Source organism: Sparus aurata, chromosome 5 (assembly GCF_900880675.1).
Source record: "Sparus aurata chromosome 5, fSpaAur1.1, whole genome shotgun sequence".
NCBI lineage: Eukaryota > Metazoa > Chordata > Actinopteri > Spariformes > Sparidae > Sparus > Sparus aurata.
This window is the reverse complement of record NC_044191.1, coordinates 5,849,837-5,870,976: the sequence shown is the minus strand read 5'-3', so window position 1 is coordinate 5,870,976 and position 21,140 is coordinate 5,849,837. Positions and strand designations below refer to the sequence as shown.

The 21,140-nt window shown below is 40.6% G+C and overlaps 1 protein-coding gene across 1 annotated transcript; it reads right to left on the bottom strand.

Annotated features, from left to right (window-relative positions):
- Positions 1-853: 853 nt before the first annotated feature.
- LOC115581654 (uncharacterized) lies at positions 854-3,657 on the bottom strand. Its single transcript, XM_030416931.1, has 3 exons — positions 3,493-3,657; positions 3,266-3,387; positions 854-3,136 (listed from the first exon to the last, which is right to left on the bottom strand). Exon 3 carries the CDS (start codon positions 2,264-2,266, stop codon positions 854-856), a length of 1,413 nt encoding a protein of 470 aa, XP_030272791.1. The 5' UTR covers positions 2,267-3,136; positions 3,266-3,387; positions 3,493-3,657.
- Positions 3,658-21,140: the final 17,483 nt, after the last annotated feature.

Below are 21,140 nucleotides of genomic sequence, written 5' to 3'. Positions count from 1 at the left end.
TATTTTTGACAAACGCATAGGTAGAAAGCTGAAAGAATCTATCCACCGCTGCTTGTACGCTCGGTCGTACATCAAAATGACTCTGCTACCTCGCATGGTCAGTTCAGGTGCGATTTTATTTTTCACCATATATTCAAGCAAAATATAGTTGTCAAACCCTGACGCATTGTGCGCAATGAATGTGTATCCATCATATTTGGGTTTTCGATAGCGTTCAACAAATGTTTCCACACAATTTAGGCCGGGGAAACAAAACATGTTTTTACCGTCAAGGTCTTTTACACAGCAAAAATTTGCTTCGTGCTTGCCATTGTGATACCGAGTTTTAAAATCATATACCAGGTATTTATCTGTCGGCTTTTTCTTTTTCAGAGGCTGAATATAACACTGATGGGGGGCCTTGACATCCATTATTTCTTCATTGCAGTGACGACACTTATGAGGGCGACATTTGTGTGTTTTACCTCCTTTTCCCACTGTGTAGACACTGCCGCATGTCTCACAGTACCTTAGTCTGTCACATGGTATTGTTTTATGAGTTATCTCCACCATTTTGTGTTGCTTGTGACAAAAATTAGATTTGCATATGCGTTTACAGTCACCACATTTTACAGTTTTAGTTGGATGTCTGTGACAAGCGTTTGTAAAACAGACATTGCACCTGAGTTTACAGCTATGACTCAAGACCGCTTCATATGTCTCATAACAATAATTACACACGTATGCGGAGCCAAAGAATCCTGCCGGGTTTTCTATTAAATAATAGTGATTATCCCGTAAGTATAACCAGACGGTATGTTTGTTAATCTCATCATGTGTTTTGTAACACGCCAGGCGTTTGCGACCGGCTGTGTTATGGAATATTATGATTTTTGCATTTATCTCTCTCAAATGCGGCTACTTTATCAAAGGACGCACAGCTTGTGAGATCACCCCAAATTTTCAGATGGGTATTTTCTGCATATGTTTGTTCATCCAATGTTTCTACATCCACTGTTTGTTTGAGCAATTTTTGTTTTTCCTCTTCTTGTCTTTTTTTTTCAAAACGTGCAAGACAGAGGCTGAAGCACAAATTATTGCCTCCCCTATTGTCAGGATTAAATAGGAATCGTGTTTTCTCCGACAATATCTTATTATACGGTATTTTATTAATATTTTTACGCTTTCCGCCGCTTCTATTCTGCACCACCGTAACAATAAACTCTAGTTCATCATCAGACATGGACGTGTCATTACTCTGTAAAACTCGCGAAATTTCTTCCAGAAACAAATCTGTATTGTATTGGTTGTCAGAGTTTAAAATAGCCTGCACATCATTGGCTAGGGACAGTCCTCTTAACACCGCATTTAAAATACTCCCAGGGTGTGTACCATCTAACGCACGGTCTATCACACCAGACAACCTTTCTCTGATTCTCCTGGGTACCAACTCGGGGTTATCGAGACTGATGTCTCTGAAATCGAGACGCTGACGCAACTCCATCGCATTAAAATTCGGTATGTCACGGACTTGTATCGGTGGTCTCACCTCATTATCATCATCATCATCATCATCAGAGAAGGAAACAGACCCCGACTCACGCTCAGCCACTGCATCCTGTTCTGCTTCTCTATCACCGCCACCACCACCTATCTGATTTATAGAACAAGCCCCACCAACACTGAGGGGGTCTGCAGGCCTCTGCAACATAACTCTGTCAGCCTGAACAACAGACTCAGTATCAACACTGACTGATGTATCGAACCCTACGCTAACAAGGCTAACAGAGTCATCATCATCATCGTCAGAAATCTCAATAACACTGTTATTAACACCGGCACAACCATTATCAGAAGCATTTTTATCAGCACAGTCCACATTAGCACAAACACTAGCAGAAGTAGTTTCATCAGCACAGGACACGCTACCACAAGCAGCCAATACATTAGCATCATTAGCACAAGTAAAACTAGCATTATGAGCAACAGTACGAGCAGCACAGAGGCGGGTGGACGCAATATGTGTCACACGTCTTGTTAAGGCATCGACTCGTCTAGTCCGAACTCTAGCCCATCTAGACAATGTGTCGACATTGCCCGCTACATTATCACCATAAGGCAAATCATTTTTTTGCGCAAACCGGATATATCTACCATGGACACCTTCGCTGACAATAGGTACAGCTCTCTCATCATCAGAGTTCCATTCATCATTTTCATCATCACTGGTGTCTAAAACACTCCATATCCCGTCTTTAAGTCTGAATTTTTTTTTATGAGGCGGCATGATGGCTGCTAATTAGGGTCACAGAGATGTGTAAAATTTTAACTCAAGAGCCTCTGCACCAACGTGTCTAGCACAATAGAAATGGAGGCGTTACAATCGGAATGCTCCCTCAACAATCGTCTCACAGCTGCAATATCCTCTTTATGCTGCGCAGTAGAGCTTCTTAGTTGTTGCACTATTTCAATTAGCTTTTCATTCTGTTTTTGTAACAGGTTTTTATTTTCACTGACGGATTTTTCCAAAGCCAGTTGGTGTCGTTTTAATTCTGCAAATTCACTATTTACTACAGCCATCAGCTGATCAACTCTACCGACCACAGAGTCCTGCAAATTAACTGATGTCTGTGTCTCTGCGTCATGTTGTTTAGCTAGTCCTAGACCGGAAAGATCGAGGCCATAATGGCTACTTAAATCAGGCAGTTCAGTTTCCTGTAGGGGAGCAAAATGCTCTAACGAGCCAACCTGATTAGTATTGCTATGAGACACGTCTGATGAATCCAGAGAATCATTAAATTGTAGACACGTCAAAGGCGTGTTGTCCACACTGATCACACTGCTATTAGGACTTCCAACCGGGGATGATTGTATATTGCTAACTGTAGCGGCCAGTAGCGACAATACATCTGCTGATATATGTTCATCAGATGTACTGGACCGAGCGCTTACAATAAAAATATCATTGTCATACGCATCATTTTCTACAACACCTGTTTGGTAAGAGGCAACCACATATTCAGCGGGTCACTGGGGCTCGTCCCTCGGCGTTGTGTTTAGCTGCACGAGTGCCTGCACTGCCTCATCCACTTCTCTCGGGGGAAAGAACTGCGACTTCTGAGGAATGTCTAACGGTTGCCATACACCGTTCCCCGACCTGTGATAACGCGATAAAGTTAGGAAAAAATTAGAATCAACAATAACATTTATTTCAAGTATATTAATAATTATAATAACACACACTATGACTGTTAATTCATGCTACTAACAAATAGTTGTTACATACGTTGCATCATTATCAGTTTGACGGCTCTTAATCCCACGACGTTTTCGGCTCAATAATGACTTCTTGCCAGAGGTTTTAGTACAATCCAGACTTTTGATTTTTTTTATGAGGGGGAGGGCAATCTATACATATTAGCAGAATTTTTTTTTTTTTTTTATAAATAATTAATATAAACTGACGACATATTGACAATTTCTATTTAAGCATAAAACAAAACACTGTTTTACCATCAAGGCCTTTTTGATCCTCCCCAATAGTTCTCTGTTTCCAAACAGCTATCTGATCATCAAGTTTTTTTCGCTCTGCACTAATGATGTCACCAGGGCACCGTGTTTCTCCCTGGAAAACTGTACAAAAGAAGGTAAAGAAATCAATTTAAAACAAATTGTAAATTGAATAAGTTCTAACATAAATGAGTGATATTAAAGACTAGCCTTGGTTGTCAGCATCAGGGTTTTCCTCAACATCCGACACAGCACCCACCAAGTGACCTAATAAACAAAACCTTTAAAACAGTATGCAAAACATTATCCTAAGATCAACAGAACCATTAAAACCACCTTATTAGAAATAGGATAATGAAATAGGATAATGAAATAATAACTCACCATTTAGAGACTCCATTGGTACTTCAGATGAAAATTGTCTTGTCCAAATGAATTTAAATGTAGGGGGGAAAACAGCTGAGAATAGCTGGTATAACAAAACTTAAAGATTTAGCACTACTAGACGGCTGCAGAGCAGGAGAGAGGTAGTTATCCCCTACAGACAACTATATTCAAACACAGTTAACCACTCCCCACCACCAGACGGTGTCTGCAGGCAATTTCTCTGAGGCGCGATCACGGGAAAGAGATTTTTTCCTGTTTCACACAGGTTGTCCCCCTTTAGCAGGTTCTGCTATATACGTGTCAAAACTTACTGTCTCCCACCACCAGACAAGATAATTTCCTCCACCAGTTGTCTGCCTTCAAAGACCATCACAGCTGCTGTCTGTACCCTTTTCCTTCCCACATTTTGTTCCTGGACACTCTGAAATTATTTCACCTGTTTGCCATAAAGTTGACAAACATCTAAGAAATACAAATTAACCACACACTCCCCACCATCACAGCTGTTGTCTGTACCCATTTCCTTCCCACATTTTGTTCCTGGACACTCTGAAATTATTTCACCTGTTTGCCATAAAGTTGACAAACATCTAAGAAATACAAATTAAACACACACACACACTCCCCCAAGATCACCGTGAATGGGTGGTTGCAGAAGAGCTTGAAATCACACCCCACCCCCCCACACACAAGACATGCAGTTCACAGGTGTGAAGCTCAGAGGATGGGGGTCAGAGGGTGGGGGGTCAGAGGAGGTTGAGTAAACATCAACAATATAAGAACCATTTGACTGGACATAAATCCAGACATAAAACCGGACATAAACAGTCATAAATTAGACCATAAACAGACATAAATTAGACCATAAACAGACATAAATCATATCATAAATTGTGCACGCATTCATATTTTCACATGCACACGCAAAAGAACATAGTATTTACTACTGTCATGCTTGCTCTAAAAACCGGCTTTTAACACAAAGAAAGCGACAGAATGGATAAAAATCGGAGGTGGATACACAGTACAGATGTTTTAATAAGTCGTGAGGACAGTTCCCACGGAGTGGGCAGATGACATGAAGCATTAGCACGGCATTAGCCCGACGTTAGCGATGTAGCTAACGTCGGGCTAATGCCGTGCTAATGGGTCTAATGCTTATCTTATATTTTCTGAAGATGTTGACGTCGGAGAATTACGCAGTTACAAAAGCACAGAAAGCATACAACTACCTGCACAGTAACAACATAGGGAAAGTACTGTTGAAGAAACACAGCGAGTTATTTCTGAAGGTAGCAGCGCCCAGCCAGAGTGTCAAGCTAAACATACAGCATGGATAATGCTGAAGGAAAGTGAAGTCGTGGAGACAGGCGGCTGCTCGGACGTTGGTTAGGAAAGTCATGCAGCAGCTATTCTGTGGAAGATATTCATAAACCCAAATATTTATTTTAGTGTCAAAGCCGCGAGCAGCGCTAGTCTCTGTTCCTCCTTCCTCAGCATGGCGTGTAGGGCGCAGGGCACGGACAAGTTTGTCTAAGTGGTTGATGTACTACACGAGACGTTTCTGAAAAAAACTTCAATTTTCATGAATTGTTGTGGCAACCAACAACGGCACATGTTGTACCTGAGCTCATTTTAAAAACAATTTAGCACTTATGACCTAACGCTAGTTGTTTAGGGCTAGCTTAGCGGCAGAGGCCCTCGTGCAGTTGCAAGGCAACAGGAAACAGAAAACCGCCGGCGGAAGTAGTTATCTGTCATGGCAGCCCCCATAGGCTCCCGAGGAAACAGGTGGATAGACAGGAGGTATACCAGTAATAGAAAATTTTACTACACCTCTATCTGTAATTGATTTGGAAATCGAAAAGAAGGGAAGGAAACATTCTTTTAAGTTTTCATCCTGCTGAAGAAAACCTTGGTAAAAAAAAAAAACTCATGGTGCTAATGTGTATGAGGGGACGAGGGAAAGCTAATACAGGTTTGTCCTTGTTTGAGATTATCATGAATACAGGTATGTCCTCCCCAGGGGGTAAGAAACTGGTGATTCTATGTTGAATTATTGATTATTAATTTCTCCAACTCTTTAAAGTCTAGCCATGCACAGGTGAAAGCAGCCCTAACAGTACCATTCCAAGAACCATTGGATTCTTTGCAACCTAGAGATTGGGTGGTGGTAAAGGACTGCAATTGGACAAGTCCCCCGCACTTCCCGTATCAGTGCCCTCTGTCCCTGCAGTTTTTACAGCCATTATAACTACTCAATTAATTTCTAACCCGTGGAAGCACGTTTTTCCGAGCCGCCTTTAAACGCACCATGAGCAGACAGAGCCAGGCAGCAAACACCGCTGTCATGTTGCTGTTGAATCACATAGATATCGATTCAGATCTGATCTATCAACAGGCACGTGCACACATAAGGCCCAAAGGGTGCTTGAGCCCCAGCCCTTTTTGCCTCGTATTCTAAAGTGCCCTTTTTGTGTGTTTTTTAATGAATACATAAATTCCTGTTGTGCAAAGGGATGTCAAAACACGGCGGTATAAAAATTCCACGGTTACCGTACTATTTCCTGGTAATATGGTGTTGTGAATGTGTTGAGCCTATAAAGCCGCTTCTCTGTCTGCTGCGGTTCTGCTCTCTCTCTCTCTCTCTCTATGAACGGTCGCTACTTTCAAATTAAAAGCCCCCACGCTAAGAACCCAGTTCTAAACACCACTGGGGTGCAATGTAAAGCTTTTATTTTGAAGACAGAGAGAGAGAGAGAGAGAGAGAGAGAGAGAGAGAGAGAGAGAGAGAGAGAGAGAGAGAGAGAACGAGAACTGTACAACACCACACATTCATACAGATGGAAATCAGACAGCATGGAGAGCTACCAAAAGGCATTTGAAAATTCCAAAATCCAATATTCAATCGATCTATTTCTTTTTGAAATATTTCCCCATAATAATGATGGTGTAAACACTGCTGTAGGCAAAATTAACGCAATTTTTGATAAATTGGCAAAGTTCTCACACTTGAAAACATCTAATCATTAACCAAAACAAACACACAATAACAAATGGTTTGACAACGACTGCACAAATATAAGGAAAACTTTAAGAAAGTTATCAAACGAAAAACATAGAGACCCAAATAACCAAAATATATGTCTACTATGACACCTTAAAACAATATAAACACACACTGAGAGCTAAGAAAGACCAACACACCAGAACCCAGCTCTCTGAAATAGAAGAATCTATCTAATCTATCTATCAAACCAGTTCTGGCAGAAGTGGAACACTCTAAACAATACACAACAAGATCAATTGGCAATACAAAATGGCAGCATTTGGATGAATTATTTTACTGAGTTATACAGCAATTTTGCAAAGAACAGTGACCAAAACAAAACACACGCCAAGTGGAAAACTTTAGAATTAGTAATTAAAGACAACCAAAACCCTATAGATGCTTCAATAACAGAGCAGGAACTGACGGAAAGCATCCAATCCCTGAAAGCTAAAAAGGCCTGTGGAGTCGACAGCATCCTAAATGAAATGATCAAATATTCTGACCATAAATTAAAATTGGCCATACTCAAACTTTTGAATATAATTCTAGCAGTTGGCACTTTTCCTGACATATGGAATAAAGGTTTAATAACACCACTTTATAAAATTGGAGATAAATATGACCCTAATAATTACCGTGGAATCTGTGTAAATAGTAACTTGGGAAAAACCTTTTGCAAAATTATTAATAAAAGACTTATCAGTTTTATCAATGACCGAAATGTTTTGAATAAATGCCAGATTGGATTCTTACCAAATTTTCGCACAACAGACCACATCTATACCCTCCACACCCTGATTGAGCAAGAATTAGACAAGAAGAAAGGAAAGGCCTACGCATGTTTTGTTGACTTCACAAAGGCCTTTGATTCCATCTGGCATGAGGGTCTTTTCTACAGACTGCTCAACAGTGGCATTGGAGAAAAAACATATGATGTAATAAAATCTATGTACACAAACAGTAAATGTGCAGTTAAAATAGGAGACGAACAAAGAGCCTTCTTTCCCCAAGGTCGTGGGGTGAGGCAGGGATGCAACCTCAGTCCAATCCTGTTCAACTTATACATCAATGAATTTGCATGTCAATTAGATCAATCCACGGCACCTGGTCTCAATCTGAATGGCACAGAAGTTAAGGGTCTCCTGTACGCAGATAACCTGGTGTTGCTGTCACCAACAAAAGAAGGTCTACAGCAGCACCTCAACCTCCTGCTTACATTCTGTCAGTCCTGGGCTCTGACAGTTAACCCAAAGAAAACCAAAATTATGATCTTCCAGAAGCAGTCCACAATTTCTATTTGGACACCACTTAATTACAACATACAAAAAACTACACATACCTTGGCCTCAACATAAGCTCTACAGGAAGCTTTAACTTGGCTGTGAAAGATCTGAGCGACAAAGCAAGGAGAGCTTTCTATGCAATTAGAGGAAATATCAAACTGGACATTCCAATTAAAATCTGGCTTAAAATTTTCCAATTTGTATTAGAACCGATAATTCTCTATGGCAGTGAAATTTGGGGACCAAAACTAAATCATGAATTTGACAAATGGGACATAACAATGATAGAATCTTTCCACACAGAGTTCTGTAAGAACATCATGTACGTCCAGAGAAAGACAGCAAACAATGCGTGTAGAGCAGAACTCGGCCAATTCCCCCTCATATTGAAAATACAAAAAAGAGCAATTAAATTTTACAATGAACTAAAACCTAGTGATCCCCAGACATACCATCACAAAGCCCTAACCTGCAAAGAGCTGAAGCCAGAGAAGAGTCCCCTCAGCCAGCTGGTCCTGAGGTTCTGTCCAGACAACCCAACATGGCCCGGACAGCCTCGGGACCACAACACCAAGCCAATCAGACCAAACCAAATTATCAACCAACAAAAAGAAATATATATTGCATACTGGAAGGAAACAACTAAAACACAGAGTAAATTAAAATGTTATCTGACCCTAAAAAGAACAGATCCTAAATTAAGAAAAGCCTTGACTATGTACAGACTCAGTGAACACAGCCTGGCTGTAGAGAAGGGTCGGCACAGACAGAGCTGGCTGCCAGAGGAGGAGAGACTCTGCTCCCACTGTGACCGACAACAGGTCGAGTCAGAACTGCACTTCCTCACCTCATGCCCCAAATACCAGGCTCTGAGAAATCAACACTTTCCCAAAATAATACAAATACACCCTGAATTTGAACACACAACAAACAAGAGAAACTCCCATATTTACTTGGCGAAATGCCCAAATGTGAGAACATTGCAGCCAAATTCGTCATCTCATGTCACGACCTGAGGACAGCCTGTGAAACAACTCAGAATTTACTTCTTTTAATTGTTTTTAATTGTTTCATTCTTACTTCTTCATTCATTTATTTACTTATTTCCCGTATCAACATAAACACAGACACACACACACACACACACACACACACCCACCAACAGACACACACAAACACCACCACCAACACACGCGTGCACACACACACACACACACACACACACACACTTCCACAGTCTTTGTGCCTGCCACACCCTTGGGGCCCCAGGCCAGCTCGGGGCCCCAAGCAATTGCTTGGTTTGCTTGCCTTCTCGCGACGGGCCTGCACATAGTAACGACGTTGTGAAACAACAGATCAAGACGACAGGTAGTAATGACACATAGTAACGACGTTGTGAAACAACAGATCAAGACGACAGGTAGTAATGACTCATAGTAACGACGTTGTGAAACAACAGATCAAGACGACAGGTAGTAACGACACATAGTAACGATGTTGTCAAACAACACATCAAGACGACACGCAGTAACGACACATAGTAACGACATTGTCAAACAACACATCAAGACGACAGGTAGTAACGACGTTGTCAAACAACACATCATAACAACACTTTGTCAAGTGACACAGCATGCGGACACGATGTAATGACAAAGTCAAATGACACAAGGACAGCTCAGCGTTTAATAGACATAGACAAATGTCTTCTCACATGTTCAGTAGACATAGACAGTGCGCATGTCGACATATTTTTTGGCACTAATGGAACCCCATACTAAAAAGCTAATTGTAATTGTTACCGTAGTGCATGTGATGTTGCTGTGATGTTGCAGTCGGGTTTACGTTAGCTTGTTTTCCGATGCTAATGTTAGCTTATTTCCGATGCTAACGTTAGCTTATTTCCGATGCTAACGTTAGCTTGATTCCGATGCTAATGCTATCGTTACTGTTTGGCATTATTTTATTAGAAAATAGCAGGAAATGTCTTTATGAAGTGACCTGGCAGTCTTATCGATTTTGTTTTTGTCCTCATGATTATGTGAAACGTTTCTGTGCTCTCACAGCTGAACTAGGTGTAAAAGTAAAGCCAACTCAGATGAATAGACTAGCCTGCATTTTTAAGTTCAAACTCATGTTCCTGTTCTTGTTCTGCTTTAGGACATGTGGATTGGCCTTCCACTGCATGAAAAGTGGGATTTTCGTCAGTATGCGGCACTGTAGATTGACGTGGAATTTCAGGTTTGCGGCTGCACGCGGCAATTTGCAGGCAACACTGAAAACTGACGTAAATTGTCGGAAATTGACGTGGGCCTTGCTTGGCAGTTGTCCCCCAATGACCCCCCTCCCCCTGATTCTAGGGGAGGCTTTAACATGTAAATGAAAATGCTGTGAGCTATACAAATGCAAATCAGGGTTGCAGGGGGAGTTTTACCCCAGGTGACCTTTTTCTAAGAGGTGTTAACTTAATTTAAGAAAATCTCTGGTATAAATAGACGAGGCTCAGTATAGCCTAATTATAGACCCTTATATTTGAGCTTGAATGGATTTATTTAATGAAAGTATGCTAGATTAATTACTGTGTATGTCATTAGCAATGGCCAATGTTATGTAAAAAAGATTATTTATTCTTTTCTCTCTCTCTCTCTCTCCTGGGAACAAGTTAAAGATAAAACGCCAGTTGTTAAGAAGTTAAAATTTGCATGAAATATTTTGAGATAACCAAGATATTAAAATGTAAAAAAAAAAGTATTTCTATAATTTCATGGGTTCTGAATGTTTTAAAGGCAGTTGAAAAGTAATTCTTATTGCGTGTGAGAGTTCATGACCTGTAAGAGTTTTTATACTTCCGGGTAGACCGGAGCGTGAGTGACGAGGAAGAAGGAGCGGAGAGTTAATGGCGTCGAGCAGCTGACAGAGGACTGTGTGTGTCGTCAGTGTCGTGTTTTATCACTAACAGACTGTGAACTGTTGTCGGACGACGTGCTGTGAGTGTGTGAGTTGGACTCTCCATCGCAGTCGAAGTGTTTGTGTTTTAATGGACACGAAGCAAGTTCGGCTAAGCTAGGCTAGCAGGAGCTAAGCTAGCGGCCCGGCCATTGTCGAGAGGAGGCCTGCGCGGACGGGAGAAGCTTTGCCGGGTCGCCACGAAGAATGTCGCCGACGGACGGAGCTTCGCAGCCGCAGAGGGACACGGAGGTTTATCGCTGCGAGCATTTTGTTTTCACAGACTAACCTCGCCTCATAACAAGGCCGCGACCTCCTGTTAGCTCGGAGCTATGTCTGCAAGTCCAGATTTACACGATGCCGATAATGACGCCATTGTGTAAGTAACTGCTACTGTTTTCTCCCTCGCTTAATTTTACTGTGACTTATGTTTCTATATTCATACCAGTCTTTTTAATTGTTTTCCAGCTGCCTGTAAGACATTACGAGACAGTACGCAGGACAACAAACAAGCAGATCTTGCATCGCAGGGTGACGCTGTGAGGAGTTCAGCTCGGAGTCGATCGAGGACGAAGAGGGTAAGATTTATTAGATTGGATCCGTCTTTGGTCAATGTGATTATTATTCTATCAAATAATATATGTGTTGTATCCATGCGCAGTACTGATCGTCTTCATTGATTGTTTTTACAGCTGCTGGAAGCGAGACAGTGTGCTAGCTGAGGATGAGGTGGACCTTTCGAAGTTCGCCGCCATGGACCTGATGTCTGAGGAGGAAGACAGCACAAGATGGCGGCGTGTCTGGATGAATTGTGCGACCTCCGTCCTTTCGCAGCCGGGAGCTCACCGAGCTCTGCGCCACGCTGCTGTCACATGAGAGGCGATTCGGAAGTACAGGGCAGCGCACCACAGACGTCTGCAAAAACAGACACTTCGGTGCTGTAGGATTTTGGGCCTCTTGTGACCTTCCCGTTTGTTGTGTGGGCCAGGGTTCGTACGGGTGCTTGAAATCCTTGAAAGTGCTTGAATTTCAAATTTGTGTTTTCAAGGTCTGAAAAGTGCTTGGATTTTAGTTTAAGTGCTTGAAAGTGCTTGACATTATAACTGTGTCTTTTACAAAATTGGGATCAGACTGGATAATTTCTGAAGTTTTTGCTATTGTAGAATATAATTTTAGATGTTTACAGCATAATACAATGTACATAATTGTGATAAAAAGTGAAGAAAAAAATCACAAGTATATATATTCCTGTAGATACGTATTTTACCCCAGCAGTAAGGTGCTGGAAAATCTTCAAAATTACCCTTGAAAGTGCTTGAATTTGACCTTGAAAAATGTGTACGAACCCTGCGCGGACGGGAGAAGCTTTGCCGGGTCGCCACGAAGAATGTCGCCGACGGACGGAGCTTCGCAGCCGCAGAGGGACACGGAGGTTTATCGCTGCGAGCATTTTGTTTTCACAGACTAACCTCGCCTCATAACAAGGCCGCGACCTCCTGTTAGCTCGGAGCTATGTCTGCAAGTCCAGATTTACACGATGCCGATAATGACGCAATTGTGTAAGTAACTGCTACTGTTTTCTCCCTCGCTTAATTTTACTGTGACTTATGTTTCTTTATTCATACCAGTCTTTTTAATTGTTTTCCAGCTGCCTGTAAGACATTACGAGACAGTACGCAGGACAACAAACAAGCAGATCTTGCATCGCAGGGTGACGCTGTGAGGAGTTCAGCTCGGAGTCGATCGAGGACGAAGAGGGTAAGATTTATTAGATTGGATCCGTCTTTGGTCAATGTGATTATTATTCTATCAAATAATATATGTGTTGTATCCATGCGCAGTACTGATCGTCTTTATTGATTGTTTTTACAGCTGCTGGAAGCGAGACAGTGTGCTAGCTGAGGATGAGGTGGACCTTTTCGAAGTTCACCGCCATGGACCTGATGTCTGAGGAGGAAGACAGCACAAGATGGCGGGGTGTCTGGATGAATTGTGCGACCTCCGTCCTTTCGCAGCCGGGAGCTCACCGAGCTCTGCGCCACGCTGCTGTCACATGAGAGGCGATTCGGAAGTACAGGGCAGCGCACCACAGACGTCTGCAAAAACAGACACTTCGGTGCTGTAGGATTTTGGGCCTCTTGTGACCTTCCCGTTTGTTGTGTGGGCCAGGGTTCGTACGGGTGCTTGAAATCCTTGAAAGTGCTTGAATTTCAAATTTGTGTTTTCAAGGTCTGAAAAGTGCTTGGATTTTAGTTTAAGTGCTTGAAAGTGCTTGACATTATAACTGTGTCTTTTACAAAATTGGGATCAGACTGGATAATTTCTGAAGTTTTTGCTATTGTAGAATATAATTTTAGATGTTTACAGCATAATACAATGTACATAATTGTGATAAAAAGTGAAGAAAAAAATCACAAGTATATATATTCCTTTAGATACGTATTTTACCCCAGCAGTAAGGTGCTGGAAAATCTTCAAAATTACCCTTGAAAGTGCTTGAATTTGACCTTGAAAAATGTGTACGAACCCTGGTGGGCATATTATGCTTTGTACATGCTGTGTGTTTGTGTTTGTGCTAATAAAACTCTTTCTTTGAATAAACAACACCTTCCTGGCAAATGTTCCTTTCCTCAGTAAATTCATTCATGTCATTGATGATACCATAAATATAAATGAATGAATAAATCATATAAATATATAAACATAATAAATATATATATATATATATATTCCCACCGGGGTTTACATTTATAATGACCCAGGGTGACCAATCACGAGTGATTTTGCTTGTTTATGAGTAGTGGTTTCATCCAATACTGAGTGAGGATATTCAAGCCAGCCCACACATTGTCTGGCCAGGCGTGGTTTCGCTGCTATTCATATGCAAATTAGAGGCGTTCGCACCTCCGGGAGCTCCACTGACGTCATGGTTCGTTTCCGACAATTTTCGGCACAGACAAACGCCACGTTCACAGCCTGTAAATTGTCGTTAACTGCCGAAAATTAGGGAGATTTCCGGGCGTTTACGGGGCCGAAAATCCCACTTTTCATGCAGTGTTCTGCACCATGACATAGGATGGCTGAAGGAGGTTCACAAGTTCTTGCATTTCAGGTATGATTATGCAGTTTAATTTCCCTTTTGTGTCGTTTTTCAAAGATTATTCAGTGTTTTTATTTGTACATGTACACTTAGAGTACAGTTCAGAAAGAAATTATAATCTGATATTTCCCATTGAATTTGTAGGTCAACTAAATCCTGATGTATGCCAGCAAGCGATTCAGTGTCAGCCCTCCAGTCTATGAAGCCCAAATCTTACTGGCTGGCCTGGACTACAACCACCATGTCCACAGACCAGCCAAGAGAAGTCCTGACAGTCCATAGAGTATGTTAAAAACATAATAAATGTTATTAAGTCTATCTTAATTTCTCACCATCTCAGCCACTATGTTCTGTACCAACAAAGAATGTTAAGAAACCTGGATCAGGTTTTTACATGCAACAGTATCCTGGTTTCTCAAAACTGGGATAACATGTTTACATGTGCAAAACAAAACCAGGATACTCCAAAAACACGATCATAATCAGGATGCTAGTTAGCTGTTGTTATTCAGACTGTGGTCAGTTGTGTTCAAGCTGTCACAGCTAGATACTGCCTCCCTGATGGTTACTGAAAATTATAAAAGGCACAATATTGTATTTAAAAACAAGTCAGGCCTAATCTGGAAAGGCCAAACTGAAAATTTCACACTAGAACAACCAAGGCATCATTTTGACTGTTTCAAATTTTCAATGTAATAACTTTGTTGAAATAAAACCCATGTGACTATAGGACCCTGACTCCTCCTAAATGTGTGTATATATTACATCCAGTTCTTTATTGTCTTTCCACAGGTCAGAGATTGCCACATAGAGGACTGCTGTTGCCCTTTGAAGAATAAAGAATCTTCCAGCAAAAATAAGTTTATGTTAACCTTGACTGACAACTAACTGTGCATTGTTACTCTGCATACAACCTACATTGTTATATTACTTTGAAAAATAAAGCTTGACAATATTTATAGTTATTACTTGTTTTTGATAAGCATATTAGCTTTTGAGACATGAATGCCTAGACCCAGACACAGTGATTCTAATTTCTTATACTGAAGGTTAGTTTTTTTAACAAGTCCGAAGGGTATTTCAATAAAATAAGGTAAAGTGCTATGTGTGTTTTTACATTTATGCAGTTAGAAACAAATCCTTTTAGAAAGAAACTTTATTAGATAAATGATGAAATCACAAATATTTTGATTTGTAAATTTTGGACAGTATAAAAAAAGAAAAATCAGTGTACAGTGTTGCACAACACTCAAAAATGCAAATGCACATCTCAGGTGGTTGGTTGCAGCATTTCTTCTCCACAACCGTGGGCATTTCCCTGCATCTCTGGGCTGGAGTTGGACAGGAGGTGCTGAGTGGCTGAGAAAGTCACAGATGAGGCTGGGGTCCCCTGTCAAAGTTTGCTCGATATGTGGCGTGCCTGATGTACATCCAAGCGTTGAATTTGCTCCTAATAATTACAAGATAAGGTATAATAGTAAAACAACTATTACCTGAGATACAATGATAATTGTTTGTGTTTAGAAACAGACTATTACTACTGAGACTACTTACACGTTCAAATGCAATCCTCTGCAATCTCAAACGTCCAACTGGAGCAGTGTCATCTGTACGGAGGTCATCGGGTGTTTGTCCCACGCGACGCCCTCTGCCCCGGCGTCCCCGGTCCCGGTCCCGGCCTGATCCAACTCGTCCACGGCCCCCTCGTCTACCCGTGCTCGTAGAAGCAGCTGCTGGGGTGTAGGGGAGACCGGGGCTTGTTGTCACACTTTTTACACTCTTATATATTTCTTGGAATCAATACATCATATAAAAAAATGTGTACCAGATGAAAGACCAAAGTCTCAGGTATATATTTTGTATTCATGTCATTTTTATATCTTGTGTCAGTGCAGAGTTTTAAGCAATCAAATAGAGAGTGTGAACATGTGACATGTTGCCCCACCATCGGGTAAGTTGTCTCACTATATGGGGTAAGATGTCACACTGGATTTTGCAACTAATAAAACAAGGACAAAATTATTGTTGTTCTTTTTTACTTGAAAGTGAACATTGAAGTCAGGCACAGAAAATGTTTATCATTTAGCTTGAAAAAGTTATTGAACAAATGTTAACATAAAATATTATGCAACATGCACTGGATTAAAGTCCTTAGGAACTGCTGGCTTGTTGGCTATGCATGGCTCTCAGACACAAATGCCTGTCTTACCTTTCTTAAGATCAAAATTCCAGATTGAATTAAATTACAAAAAAAGAAAGCATTGGTTCTTTATCAAACTTAAACCAGTCCTGAAATGTGGACATAGTTCCAAAATCCATTCATAAAAACTCAAAGAAAACCTGACAAACAAATTTCATTACTAGTCAGACTCATCATCCTCGTCGCAGTTCTGGCAAACATAGACTGATTTGCCAGGGGTGCATTCTTCATGGGCCCATCCTTTGCATATTATGCACTGCACCCAGGTTTCTCCTGGGCAGCTGTTTCCAAATGGCTCTACACAGACCAGGCACAGGGACTCATCTTCTTCCGATGAGGAGTCATCTAGAGCAGGGGTACTCAAATACAAATCTTAAAGGGCCACAATGATTTTTTTCAATGACTCAAAGGTCCATGTGTTGAGGTCGGTCAGGCCACATGCAATAATACTGTAATATTCAAAACAAAATGTCCTTTTCATTCTAAACAACAAAATACGAACTAAAATAAAATGTAATTTCCATTTTAACATAAATTAAAATACATAGTTGAATATTTCCTTTTTGTTTGCCTTCAAACATTGTGTCCATCACTTCAGTCATGCATTATTTTATTTCATTGTGACATAGATGTGACAAGGATCCTGCCTGCAGCTTGATATGACGATTTCAGTGCATTTATTTGTGTTGAGCTCATCTCTGAATTTTGAGGAAATGTCTCTTCAAAATTCCTATGCTTCGTCTCATAACGCCGTTTCAAATTGTAAATCTTCATCACAGCTTCTCCTGGCATATTGTAACGCCCCTTGTGGACTGTGGCGCAATGACTCTTGGGTATTCTGTTGGTGTTGGTGTAATTATGGTTCATGAATGTGTTTGTGAATAAGATGATATGTAAGATGGTTGTGGGTTAATTCACGTCATTTGTTCTGTGATTAAATGGTGTTGAGTTTTAACAAGGATGATAAAAATGTTGGCACCGTGAGTAAAAGGGTGTTTGCCGGGAGAAACTCCCTGTCCGTTACGCTTCCTGTGAAAATACATGATGAGATTTGCTAATATAATATCTGTTAACCAACGTAAGTGTGTGTTATTGCAGCACCGTCAGATCCGTGGGTCTTGTCCTGGTTGGAGGATGAATGAATGCAAAGTTCCTAGTTCTATGAGTGGCTGATTCTCATTGTCCACTTTGTTATAGCAGTTTACTTGGAAAACGCCATTTCAATCTCTTACCACCGGCGAAATGTGAATACGCGAACTGCCCCGAAAACGAAAGTGAAAGTTAAAAATTGCGATCGCAGCGGTGAGTGACCCAGCAGTATGTGTATCGTTGGCATGGAGACAAGTCCCGGTGTACACTTGCTGACCCAACCAAAACACATGATGAAGGAATAACAGTTCGGGGGCCACAAACAGGAGGCCGGTGGGCCGGATGCGGCCCGGGGGCCGCCTATTGAGGACCGCTGATCTAGAGTTTTTCTTTTCGTACCTGCCCTCTGTCTCTTCCGTGTGCTTTGTTTCTTTGGTATTTTGGTTTTGGTTGCCTTGAATTTCTTTTTGAATCGCCTTTTTTTCCCTTGTGCCTGCCTTTCAGCTTCAAGTGCCTCCTTCACAGGTGTGTCTGTGAGAATAGCAGTTTTTCTCTTTTTTCTCTGCTGGTTAACTTTTTTCTTGGACCAGTTTTTGGGTAAGGCCTGGAGTTAATGTGTTGGTGGAGGTGGCATGGCTACGAAAGGATGATCACTTCATGTCACGTGTGACAACTTACCCCAACATGACTGAGACATGTTGCCCCAAACTACCATGTTTGCTAATGCTAGCACTAGCTTATAGTCAGTTTAAAACAGAATAATGACTGAGGTATGACAGGATGCCTTAATCTCTCCTCTAACAAGTCCACATGTATCACTGTTAGGATTTTTTATCTGAATGAAGCTTATTTATAATATATAAAGCAAAGCGACAAATGTAAATAAGCTAATAATAATTTACTGGTGTGACTGACCTGCTAAGCTAAATACTACACATTCTGAACGTTATTTTTTATCACAAAATTAGACTTTATTTCTAAATAAACATGTTATGAATTGAGGAACACGTTTATAGGTACGGTATAGCTATATGAAAGTGACTGTAAAGCGTTTTATATCTAGCTGTGTGGAGTGTAGCTCATGTTGCTACCGATTCATTGTGCCATGTTGTGTGCGTCGCGTGCACAGCAGCCTCCTCTCGGGGAGGGACTTTGGAGGCAGGGCAGGAGAGCAGCGGAGAGGGAGGGGGAGGGATCTGAAAGTTGTACTTGTTCAAATTTAATGCTAAGTCCTCTCTCTCCTTCAAGTTACCAACTGCACCTTTAAGTGATGCTTATGTGTTACCAAATAGATACATGTGTTACACTTTACAATCAGGGTCCAAAAAGCATTCAGTAATGGTTAACTATGGTTAAGTAATGCTTATGAGGCAGTAAGGCATTTATAATGTGTTACCTAATGGATACATGTGTTAAACTTTACAATAAGGGTCCAAAAGGCATTCAGTAATGGTTAACTATGGTTAAGTAATGCTTATGAGGCAGTAAGGCATTTATAATGTGTTACCTAATGGATACATGTGTTACACTTTACAATAAGGGTCCAAAAGGCATTCAGTAATGTAATGCTTATGAGGCACTCATATACATTTATTAAGGTTTATGTAAGGTTACTAATGTTAAGTAATACCTTACTTAAGTTAGGTAAGGTAAGGGCTAGCTGACGTTATACACAGCACAAATAATTGTTTATTAATGCCCATCCAGGTAGCATGTACACCATTAGCGAATGAAAACTTAAACTATTTTTTTCTACCCAAATCTTCCCAAACTACATTTTCATACTCTCATTTTGTTGTTAACGTTTATGCTAACGTTTATGCTAACATATTAACATTTTCAGCTGAGAAAAATCAAATACAAATCCATGTAGATTTATTTATAAAACATGCTGTATCTGTTTGTACTGTTGTAAACTATTGTTTGGCACCCAAATCTTCCTAAACTCCATTTTCATATCAACACTGTGTCGCTAACATTTTTTGCTGACACATTACCATTTTCAACAAAGCTAAGTCCCTCTGTCCACATACGTGGACATCATGTTTAGCAGCATAGTAAATCGTTACTGTTACTAATATTGTCAAATTTGCATGCCATGGGCAATCATACAACACTTCTATGCATATCTGCACAAGAATCAGTCATGAAATTTAATTGTTTTTTTTTACCTGCCATTTTGAATTTGACCTCTAGTGTGTTTTACACTTCTGACACCACTAGATAGCAGTGTAAGTGTCCACACATGTGGACATCAGGCCCCCATTAAGCAGAATTAATTATTAGGTACAGACAACCTAAAATGTGATGTCCACGCATGTGGACGCCAGGTCTTAAGAGGTTTTAATGCTTATTCACTCCAAATGAACACCTTTAGTAAATGATTACTAGAGACATTATTAACGTTTTACTAATATATTAAGTAATGTATTAATTAATACAATAAAACAATAAGTAATGCATACATAAGGATAACTAATTACTAGGGCCGGGACTTTGGCACGTTAATTACGATTAATTAATTACGCAAAAATTAACGCGTTAAAAAAATAACGCATTTTAATCGCACTAATTTTTGCACCGCGGAAGGTTTCTCACTGGAAGAGTTTCAGGGGCAGTGTTGGGAGTAACGGCGTTTAAGTATAATGGCGTTACTAACGGCGTTATTTTTTCAGTAACGGAGTAATCTAATGAATTACTTTTCCAAAAGTTACAACGCCGTTACCGACTATAAAATGTGGCGCGTTACAAAGTTAAGTTTGTCATTGAAGCTGACTCGGCTCTCAGCGACCGGAGCGGCAGAGCTGTTTTATTTTCCTCCGGTGAGGCAGGAGGGAGGGGCGGGACAACCGCAGAGGTGCTCTCTAAGGTAGAGTGAGAGTTCGTAAGCCAATCAGAAGCTGTGTTCGGTTTACACACAAACCACACAGCCTCGCACACACAAACTAGCAGAGGTGAGCTGCGAAATGGAGAGTCCAGAGGGAAAGTTAACGTTTTCAAAGTGGAAGTTCAGACACTACTTTAACCTACTTTGTCCACGTCCGTTTTAAGCAGCTCTAATCTAATGAAGCATCTCTCAACTGCACTAAAGAATATGGCCAGAACTAATTCTAACTAAAACTAATGATAGAACAGCTGAAACCATGTTTCAATACTATAATCAGGTAGAATTCACACAATTTGAGTACAATTTCACTTGAGAAACCATTTTTGACTGAAATACAGCTTTGTCTGTCATGATTGCAAAAACAGCGTCTTTCGCTCTGAAAAGCACAAATTTGACCAGAAATACTTCTAACTAAAACTAATGATATAACAGCTGAAAACATGTTTCAATACTATAATTAGGTAGAATTCACACAATTTGAGTACAATTTCACTTGAGAAACCATTTTTGACTGAAATACAGCCTAGTAGACCTTAACTGGCAAAATAGGGCTTCTAGCCCTCTGAAAGGCACATATTTGGCCAGAAATACTTCTAACTAAAACTAATGATATAACAGCTGAAACCATGTTTCAATACTATAATTAGGTAGAATTCACACAATTTGAGTACAATTTCACTTGAGAAACCATTTTTGACTGAAATACA

Coding starts and splice junctions, on each gene's coding strand:
- LOC115581654 (XM_030416931.1), bottom strand. CDS start 2,266: ATGCCGCCTCATAAAAAAAAATTCAGACTTAAAGACGGGATATGGAGT.